The sequence below is a fragment of the Odontomachus brunneus genome, unplaced genomic scaffold, assembly GCF_010583005.1.
Source record: "Odontomachus brunneus isolate Ranch 3 - 2012 unplaced genomic scaffold, Obru_v1 Obru_scaffold_019, whole genome shotgun sequence".
Lineage (NCBI taxonomy): Eukaryota > Metazoa > Arthropoda > Insecta > Hymenoptera > Formicidae > Odontomachus > Odontomachus brunneus.
Window position 1 is genome coordinate 226,629 of NW_022639469.1, and position 10,698 is coordinate 237,326.

Genomic DNA, 10,698 nt, shown 5'->3' on the forward strand with positions numbered 1-10,698 from the left:
GGGGGGGGGGGGGGGGGGGGCTACCTCCTCGGCACGCGAGACACGGGAAGTAAATTCTGCCGATAAGTGGACGACGGTTACTTGCCAACTTGAAGCAGACTTAAAGCGGTTTGTTTAAACGTGGCCGACTCTGTAATTATACGAATCGTAAATTGGCCTCGTTATCCGCGTTACGATGCAGCACCGCTGATGCGGGAGGTAGAGACATCCTCCGGTGGTAGTACAGACAATGAGCAGGTATAAAGGACTCAATCCGAGAGGCCCACCGCGCTGCAGTAGCCGCAACATTTCACAAAGCGAGATTTGTGATGTTTTACGTCTTACTGTGCGAAATACACAGACGTCATCGTCGACTAGACTATTCTTTTCAAAAAAAATTCGAAGACAAAAATCACAGGATGACAATGCGCGTGTGTTTGTGCGCGACTTAATATTTTAGCGGTCTGAAGGTTCCAACGGTTTCCCTTTGAAGACATGTTTGCATGATACTCGCTTGACGAGGGTACCTAAAAATTGAGACTTCTGACGCCTGGAGAATCAAAAAGATCACCTCGAAGTATTTGTCAGACAAATCATGCTGACAAAGATGTGTCGCTAATTAACCGTTTGTGGACCGTGCGTCGGGATATTCCTGACAAAAAACGCCTAGAACGTGTTTCAAAAATATTCCGAATATTCTTGCAAATCTTGTATGATATACTGTTTTGGATAATAAAAGCAATTTTTATTCATAAAATAAAAAGTCGAGCATATCAGCAGACAAGGTAAAGTTGGCCTATAATTAAGGGTCGTCAGAAGGGTTGTGGAGACATCTCACGGAGATCTCTAAACTATTAACTACACACACACACTAACCAGAATATTACCAACCAGAATATATATTTTTATATGTGGGCGCTTCTTTTTTGCGTTATTTATTTATATACTTTATAAACATTGTCGTTGGAATAAACGTCACTCTCATCGCGTGGGACCTCCTGATTTCCGGTAATACGAAAAATGCCTCGTTCTTTATAAATCATTCGCATTATCAGTGCGAGGAGGGATTTGATGACGGGTAAAAAGTGTCGAGGCTCTCCCCTTAAATGAAAACGCGGTGTAGAATTTCAACTACTTCCTGTTGATAGATCGCGTCTTATTGTAGCTCCAACGAAACTGCGAACTATTTTGAAGAAGCTTTTGTGGATAGAGGTACCTGCAGATTTTATCCCCCAATGTCCTGTCTGGATTCAAGACAACCCGCGATCTCGCTAAGTCTAGTCACGTTCCGGCGTATTCTAATAAAAACCAGTTGGAACCACGGTTGATCCTTGAATTGGATCCGGCTACGAATGTTGCCGAGAATCATACTTTATTAATTTATCCAGAGCTCAAGTCGTGCCTTGATTTTGAATTCACTTGAATACGTAAAGTAGTTCGTAGTTGTTATCATCTAACCGATTGACTTATAATTTTAACCAGAGTTGAGTAATAATTGGTTAATCTGTTAAATGTTAAATACAAAAATTAATAATTTTTAACTTAACTATGTTAACTTTAAATGAATTAACTTTTAACTTAAACTAGTTATTTTAAAATACATTAAGTGTAATTTATTAACTTGTTCTATATCATTAAAAATAATTCAATATTACAGTCATTCCGGACTACTAGTAAATAGAATAAAAAAGCGCAAAAATTATACCAGTAGAATTTTGTTTCGATTTCTTAAAGTATCAGTGTTCTTTTCTTTTATAAAATTCTGAACACAAGACTATTGGACACAAGACTTATATTTTTTTTAGAAAGACTATCTTTTCATTATTTCACATAAATTTAATCTACGCTTAACAATAATCATGCAAAAGAACATACATGTGAATACATGCATTAACTTTTAATTTTAATAAATTAATTGAATTTTAATTTTACATTTAATGAAGTTAATTTTTGTTTATATAACTTTTAACTTAACTAAGTTATTTTTATAGACCATCAACTTTTAAATTTAATTTAATTTAAAAAATAACTTCTCTAATCCTGATCTTTCTTAATGTCAACCGTACATTTTTTATACAATAACTATACGAAATGAGATAGTCTATTATTAAATATATTTTATAACTTTTGCATCAGGTCGGTCAAGAAATTCGGATCGATATTTTAGTCGAATTTCACTATATATATGCACTCAATATGTTAAATTTGTAATTTGGTTTTTATTGTCCATTGCTATATACTTACATTTTAATCAAAGAGCCTTAATATAATCGTTTAATTGAACGAATGTTTTTGTTTCGATAGGAACGAAAGAAATTGGCGGTCAGGATATCCGGAACGAGTACTGCCCAATCGCCGGTTTCTATCACTTTAAGTACAGCGTCAACAACGGATCCACGACGTCGTTGGAATGCAACACGTTTTTCTCCGACTTCAATAACTGCCCGGATGGCTCGGTCTTACGTTTGAGCTTCAAACGATGTTCTTTTGAGCAACGCGGTAAGTCCTGCTCCTTCCATGCGCTTCTCCGTTCTTTATTAGTTTAACTTAGTTATTGTTGCTGGTCGATCGATTATCATTCCCCGGAGCGACGACGAAGTTGAGTCTCTCAGAATGTCGAGGTACATTGTTTCAATCTTGTTCTAGCAGATCTCACATTGAATTGTTTGGGCAGCTGGCCTGGACCAGGTGGCTCTAATTATCTTGCTCTTTGGGACAACAACTCTACCGAAGGCCAGCCTCGCTACAGATGCGGGGTATGTTGGAGTATATCCTACTTAAAAGAACAATGAAAAGAAATATGCCTCGCGAATTTGCACACACACACACACACACACACACACTCCATTAATAATCGTTTAGTAATATTCTGCGATGATTAAAATCGCCTTTTTCTCGATATTTAGCTGTATCACGTTGATAACAAAAAGGGGAAGACCTATATGGCGTTCAGCAGTGACTCCAGTTGCATGCAGAATTTAGATAATTCAACCAGTGGATATGAGACTCTGATTCTGAGCAAAAGCCCGAATCAGAAGAAGGTGCCAGGTTACGTGAAGACTCATGTCGCTACGTGAGTATCTTGTGCAAATCTCACGAATATAATTATTTTACTTTAGTTCGTAATAATTTAATAATTCGTAATAATTTAATAGTATTCGCTATGCAAAAGATTTGTTATTTTTTTATTAAGTTCTCGTAGAATGTTTTGATATTAAAAGGAAAAAAATGCAATGAAATCAAATTTGACTAAAAAATTGAACTGAATTTTAACTGACTATAGTTTACTTATGTAGTTTACTAACTGACTTGCTTACTTTAATTATTAATAATTGTAACAGAATCATAAATCGCGGGTAATGTTATTAGCGCTCGAAAATAATCGTGTTAACTATATCGTGACACATTTCTCATAAAATAACAGATTCCCGAAATGGGCGCAAGGGTTGTGGGAGGAATCACTCATAGTTAATGGAACTATGACTTTCACCGATCTCAATGGCTACAACAGTTACACTTTCATCACGGTGGAGTCGAACGAGGAGACCGGTCGTTATATTGTATACTCCAAAGATCAGTGGTAAGCGATTGATTCGATTATCATTTACATGAAATGTACTTTATCGCAAGGAATGTAATAAGTTGCCACTTCTTCTACAAGTTCCACGACATTTTCCATATTCTGTTGGCGCTTGTTATTATACTAATAGTGAAAGCTAAAAGTGAAATGAACATTTTCTTTCTAATTTCAGCGAGCAGGACGCTTATGTATGCTTAATGATGAGGCAACGTAGTGAAAATATACTGGAATTTACGATAGGTAATTATTTCCTAGATAGATCGGCTATTCCGCGTATAATTCCTCATCATTTCACATCTTTATCGTTGCTAGCCGTGACTCTTCTCTTACCTTAGTAATCTAAGTAACTTGACGTTATTTGACAGGGATGGTCTTGAGTCCAGTTTATCAAAACTATTTATGCGATGATCCGAATTTGGACAAACCTGTGTGGATGACTCAAGCACGTAAGTTGATATACACGCTATAACACCTTAATAAATTACTTGTTCAATAATGTTTACACATATAATAATAAACCGTATATTTACAAGGAGACATTATATATTCTGATTTGCTAATTTGTATAAAAATTTTTTTATGAATAGTCTTTGTCCAATGAAATTTTCTTACACTTCTCGGAAACATCAAATGGCTTTACAAGGAAACTTCATTCGATGAAGATTACTCATAAAAAGTTTTTATAAAAACTGGTGAAGTACGTGATGTCCCCTTGTTAGACACATGTAATTATTTACGCCTAACGTACAAATTGCTTTCAACAAGGGATTGAACGTGCAGTAGAGTCGCCCTGTCCGATTACGGGTCAGTACACGGGAAGAATAACGGACCTAATGGGAATGTGCGCTGAATTGAGCAGCAACTGTAATACCCGCGAAGTAATGTACTTTAGAGTCAGTGATTGCGATTCTGGAGAGCTGTATGAAGGTACGTTATGATTGTAAAAGAATTGAAAATAAATAACAGTACAAGTTAAGATGATACTAACATAATACAGTTTCGTAGTTTTTTCTTCTAATTAGATGCATCAAATTGAAAATGCTTTTACAGGACGAAAGTACAAACGTTAATAAATGGCTGATGCTAAATAGTTACAAGAAATCAACAAAATTTTTTATTTACCGACTGATGATAAAAATTTTTTGTTGATTTTATGCAACTATTTAGCATCAGCCATTCATTAAGGAGATGTTGAATTCGATGACGAACTCAAATAATGTCGATAACACAGAGACGACCATCACTAACACAATCACGCTATCCTTTTCGTATTTCTTCTATATATATAACTCATATAAATGTATGTTACTTTATTTTACTATATTATACTATATTTAATGGAAAACCTAACCACGCGTGTATAGAAATTTTTTTGCAAACTTTTCCGATATTCTTAAACTTCTGAATTTAGATGCGAAGATACAGTAATGTTCTTCAAAATTTTTCTATTTGGTTAAATTTTTTTTCGTTTTCATTATATATTGAGCAATGCTTCTATTTATTTTTGCACATACTTTTATTACATAAAAATATTTGTAATTTTGTACAATCAATATAAACTTTGCAAAAAAATTTCAGTATTCTGTCGGTAAAGTTTTCAGCTTCAGCATCTTCTTAACATTTGTATTTTCACCGTGTAAAAGCATTTTTAATTTGATGCATTCAATTAAAAAAAAAGAAAAAAATTACGAAATTGCGTTATATAAGTATCCAACATCAGCTTAAGAAAAGAGTTCTGACAGAAGTTTAATAGTATAATCGACAGAAATAATTATACTGCTTTTCATATTATTATAGTATTACTTAATTTGATTATTTCTAGATACACATTCTACATATTTGAGTTTTACGTTTTAATAGGAGCAAAATGTATTTTGGTCGACTTATAAATAAAATATTTTTTTATCCTAAAATAATTTTAGATTTTATAACGTTTGTACTTTACTTTTAGAACGAACATATCTATGCTTGGGACAATGGGAAGAGAAAGGTGTGATGTACACTTATACCATGCGAAACGACACTAATACGAACGAGTGCTTCGTGGGTCTGATTGTCAGCGACGAGGAGATATATATCAAGGAAGCTGGCGATCACTGTATGCGAAATATAGATCCCAAAACGCAAGGCATGCGTTTGTACAAGAAAGGTAAATATCCTTAGTGAAGTGTTAAGGCAGTGAGGAAGTTCACGATTTTTGAATCAAAGAAACAGTGAGAGAGAGAGGGGGATCTGCTTTTATTAAAAATATATCTTGAACAAAAATATTTTCTTATATCTTCTTCCGAATATTAAAGCGTCTTTTATAAGTGATGGTATTATTTCAGGACAATGTTACGGGAATTCTCCGAGTCCTGCACCAACGCCGATAAGACCAATACCTCACAATCCGATAATGAGAATTACGACGACTCCGACATCGAAAGTACCAGGTAACAGTCGAAAGGTTTTATCTTTCGTTATCCTATTTTTTCTAATATTTCAGATAAACATCTGGAAAAAAGATACACACAGATACATAGAAAAATATTGTTCTACTACTAAGAAAAGCGATTTTACGTTTTACTATTAAGAAAAGCTCAGTTTACTTTCTTTTTCTAAAATAATGGTTATATTTAACAAAGAATATTTTTTTAATAATAGTTTTGAAATATATTTATTTTAAATTTTAGAAAAACTCATTATCATGTTCACTCAAAGAATTTATTCCCTGTACAAAAATTATAAATCTTCGTCAAAGAAAAAGTTAATTCGACTTTATGTAGTAAATAAAACGATTTTTTATTTAATATTCTTGATTGAAATTATAAATTTATTAGGATTCAGAATGTATTTTGAATAAATTTTATATTTATGATAAACTTATGATAAATATGCGGATATGTAAATTTTTATGAAATACTTGAAATAAGTAATATTTATTTGAATGCAGTATATTTTTCTGTGTATATTTGTTGTCACGTTGTCATCTATTCATGATTATTAAGATCATTAGATAGATATAGATCATAGTACAATAACTACTTAGTTTAATATTAATTTAGTATAATTCATTTTATTTATTTAGTAATGATTGTTCTAATTGACTTGTTATTATTGTGTTATATATATATATATAATATATATATGATTTTTTATATATATATATATATATATATATATATATATATAATCAGTTTTATTTATTTATTTAGTTATTATTGTACTACAATTATATCAATACAATAAATATTAAGTTTAGCAGTAATTAACATAGTTATTAAATTTAACATTTTTATTAACAGGAAATACTAAAGTGCCAGGTAATGCAGTTTCGTCGTCGTTTTCCTGTAGATCGGATGTGTACACGAATTTGGTACTTCTTACTTTTGTGCTTTTCTTCACTTTGCCCCTCGCGTGCATCAAGAAAACTGCATATACATTGGAATAATAAACACCTTCTTTGGAATTTGATAGTAAGCTAGTTAATGAATATTGGTACTTGGATGTACACTAATATGTTTTCGTTGTCCTCGCCCAACAAATGATCGAAAAATAGGTAAGCAGATTTATTTATTACAAGCGTCCTAAAGTGTTACTGCAGAAAATGAAGAAAATTTATATATTCTGCATTTTTTATCTGGTACATCCGTTCCGCCCACGTCATGTTCCGTGAAAATCTGCTTTTCAAGAGGTCATCTTCTTTCTCGAAGAATTTGTCGAATTGGTGCACACTGATGCAATATGTTAGAATGAAAGAATATATATTTATCTCACACTAACTTATTGTATCAGTATAGCTAGCTCATGAAGTTCTTTGAAGAAGAACAGTTCTCATATAATTATAAAGTGGAAAGAAAGTTTCGTCGTTCCCTCGGTCGAGCAGCCAAATTTTTACGGCTAATCTGTGAAGGATTGCAGCTCCTTACTGACGATTTAACGCTAAGGAACTTCAATAAATGGAAACAGATTAGGTTTTCACCGTCATGTTTATGCACTGCCTTGTAAGATACAGACGCTCAGATCGAGACTGTGCATTGTTGCGAAAATCCAAAGAGTCTATCGTTCGCAATCCAACTTACGGCGAATCGTTGTTTACGCGCAGACGGTTAGTGATCTTTTCACTAATAAATCAACATCACAGAATAGAAATACGACATAAACGTATAAAAGGGACTGACGGTACTATTTTACAATTAATTCAATAATAGATTCACATTCAAGTTTATTTCCTGAAGATAAATTTGAAATTTTCATCACTGATGTTACATACAGAATGTTTATTGCGTAACAGTATCCATTATTTTTTACCAGTTACAGTAATCAAACAGAAAACAGTTCTAGATGCAATTAATCAATTTTGAGACGGCAATAAGATGCAATAATAAAAGTTTCAAAACGTTCTTTTTTCGTGAAAAGATTAAGATCACTTTTACTTTTTTAAATGGAACCATATCTTTCTTGGTATTTTGACATCAATCTTCTTGATATTTATCTTGAATTTTTTCAACAAAAACGTTTCTGAAATTTTTGTTCTTGCATTTTATTATTGTTTAAAAACTGATTAATTACACACAGAAAAAAATATTATTTATATATATTTATATATAATTATATAAAATTAAATATGATTATATATAAATTATGAATGAATTTTTTGTCAATATATAGTTACATGTATAATCATATATATCCAGACGGACAGAAATTATTGTATATGGAAAAGGGAATGAATAATTTCATTCAATTAAACGTCGATATCATTCGCTGTCAGAAACACAAGCATTTACTTCGATTGTATTTATGTAATAGCATTTTTTTCACAGTGGGTATATATGATTATATATGATTATTGATATATACATATATATGATTATGACTATGATTATATATGATCTAAAACATTTTACTGTTTGACCAATGTAACTTATAAAAATACTGTTAATGCGGATACTCTGTATAAAATTTGTTTAATTTTAATTAAACAACCTGTCAAATACCTACTATACTGTTTAAGGTCGACAGTGATATTTTTTTTATATAATAAAAAGTTAGGTCTCTTAATTTTTATATAATAAAAATAGTGTCTCTTAAACGTCCGTAAAGCAGCAAGTAAGCCATAATAGACAGAATATAGCCTGATATAAAAGAATACAATATAAATTGCACAGTTGCATAAGACTGATACAAAGTTATTTTAATACAATTCAACCTATTTCTTTCTCTCCATTAGAAATAGATTGCTCTAAGGGATTGTTTTTACGCAAGTATGTGAGAAAGAGTGTATCTTTGCGAAAAACACATATCAATCAGATTGAGTTCGTAAAGTAGTAAAAATATCAAAAGTTCTATGAAAGAACTGTGTATGTGTGTGTGTGTGTGTATGAGAGAAAGAGAGAAAGAAAAAGAAAAGAAATTAGTAATATGCGAGAAGTATCTCTTTTGCAATTTCAAATTTAAAAATGTATCTCTTCCTATTTATATACGTGTAAGAAGTACTTTCGTGAAATTAGATATTAAGACTCCTAATCAGTCAGCTGAGAACTTTGTGTTGGCGACATAATTGTAAACGGCAAAATGATGAACTATTAGGTTCACAAAGTGCAAATTATTGCAAGGAGTGAAAGAAAATATATTTGTCTCTCTCTAGCTTATTGCACCAATGCAAAGTTTATCGAAAACGAACCTAATTATGTAAACAGACGACCAATTTTTTTCCTGCGAACTACAATGTTATTATGGAATGTAGTGCGTGTACATATATGATACAATCGTGGAAATGCTTCGGATATTGTGCTTATTGTGATATTTAATGCGTATAAGTAATTATTCGGTCATATTCGGCACCGAGTGACAGCTGATTTTCTGTTAAAATGAGACGATTTGTCACATTTATTTTGCGGTTATATGATAAGTTATTTCGGCAAAAGAAGAGTATCCAGAGCATTTCAGAAGTATGTAGAACAGACTGCAAGTGTCATTTTAATGATATATCTTTTTACTTAGCTGTGGTTCGCAGGAATTTTAGGCATGGTTTTCCTCGCTTCTGTCAATTCAATATAGTCATCAATTCAATATGGTCGTGATAACTAATTAAGAGCCTTAATATATAAAAGAATTAATGACACTTAATGAGATAAAGACAAGAACTTCACTATCGAATAACTAGACAGATATAATGTTTCTTTGTACACTATAAACACGGATTAAATTTAGTATTACACAATAATGTAACATTTACCGCAAACGCGCGTGAGGTTGATACCAAATTTACATCTGTGTTATACGTGGTTCTAGTTTACTCTCGCATTTAATGTAATAATGCGACAAAACGGAGATAGGTGTATATACATGTGCAAACTCGTCGATTATTTATTAGTGTATAATATCGATAGTATAACAAATTTAACAAAATATACGTTTATTTCTTTCGTTTAACTTGTACAGAAAATTATAAAGTAATCTAGACTTATTGATACTAAAAATTTTGTTTCACGTCTTTATGTGCAGTCTGCGCTTATTTAGCCTGTATTTAACGTAAATAATAGCGAACAGAGTTCTTTACTTTGATATATCAATTGCGAATGTACAGTTGTATAAAAGAGACAATTATGCAATAATAAAATATGCGAGTCACAAAATTTAGATTGTCTAGGATAAGATTAAGAGATATGAATCAAGATAGATGTAAATTTTAGAAAATGTTAACTGACACACATATTAGAAGCCGCATCTAAAAATATTATGTTCTATCAGAGAAAGGTATAGTTCGCATATAATTCGCATAATGAAGAAATGAATCTTCACTTATACTTGCATTTACATTAAGGGAAAAAGTATTTAAAAATTAGTAAATGTCTATTTGGTGGATATTAACAGCATATTTATATTTATACTAATATAAAATATTAGTTGAAACTATCTGGCTTGGGTTACCACAAAATGAAGATAAAATCGAAAGAAGAGGATGGAATCTCCAGGTTTTTCAAGCAGCCTAGATCCGCAGAATCCTAGAGAGTAGCTATACAAAATTTAGTCCATATCAGTTGAAGAATTCAGGAGTTTATAGGAAACAGACAGATATATTCTATTTTACATATATATATATATATATATATATATATATATATATATATATATATATATATATATATATATAT

General features: G+C 31.7%; 1 protein-coding gene across 2 annotated transcripts in view; it reads left to right on the top strand.

The window, feature by feature from the left end:
• The window catches only part of LOC116841863, an 87,838-nt gene extending 77,801 nt beyond the window's left edge, over window positions 1-10,037 (top strand). For both annotated transcript variants that reach the window (XM_032810296.1, XM_032810297.1), the window contains exons 4-13: window positions 2,284-2,478; window positions 2,629-2,735; window positions 2,886-3,052; window positions 3,404-3,559; window positions 3,732-3,799; window positions 3,925-4,005; window positions 4,325-4,486; window positions 5,511-5,708; window positions 5,887-5,991; window positions 6,844-10,037. In XM_032810296.1, the coding sequence (XP_032666187.1) occupies window positions 2,284-2,478; window positions 2,629-2,735; window positions 2,886-3,052; window positions 3,404-3,559; window positions 3,732-3,799; window positions 3,925-4,005; window positions 4,325-4,486; window positions 5,511-5,708; window positions 5,887-5,991; window positions 6,844-6,989 (1,385 nt within the window). In that variant the 3' untranslated portion in view covers window positions 6,990-10,037. The remainder of the gene's footprint in view (window positions 1-2,283; window positions 2,479-2,628; window positions 2,736-2,885; window positions 3,053-3,403; window positions 3,560-3,731; window positions 3,800-3,924; window positions 4,006-4,324; window positions 4,487-5,510; window positions 5,709-5,886; window positions 5,992-6,843) is intronic.
• The last annotated feature ends 661 nt before the right edge of the window (window positions 10,038-10,698 follow it).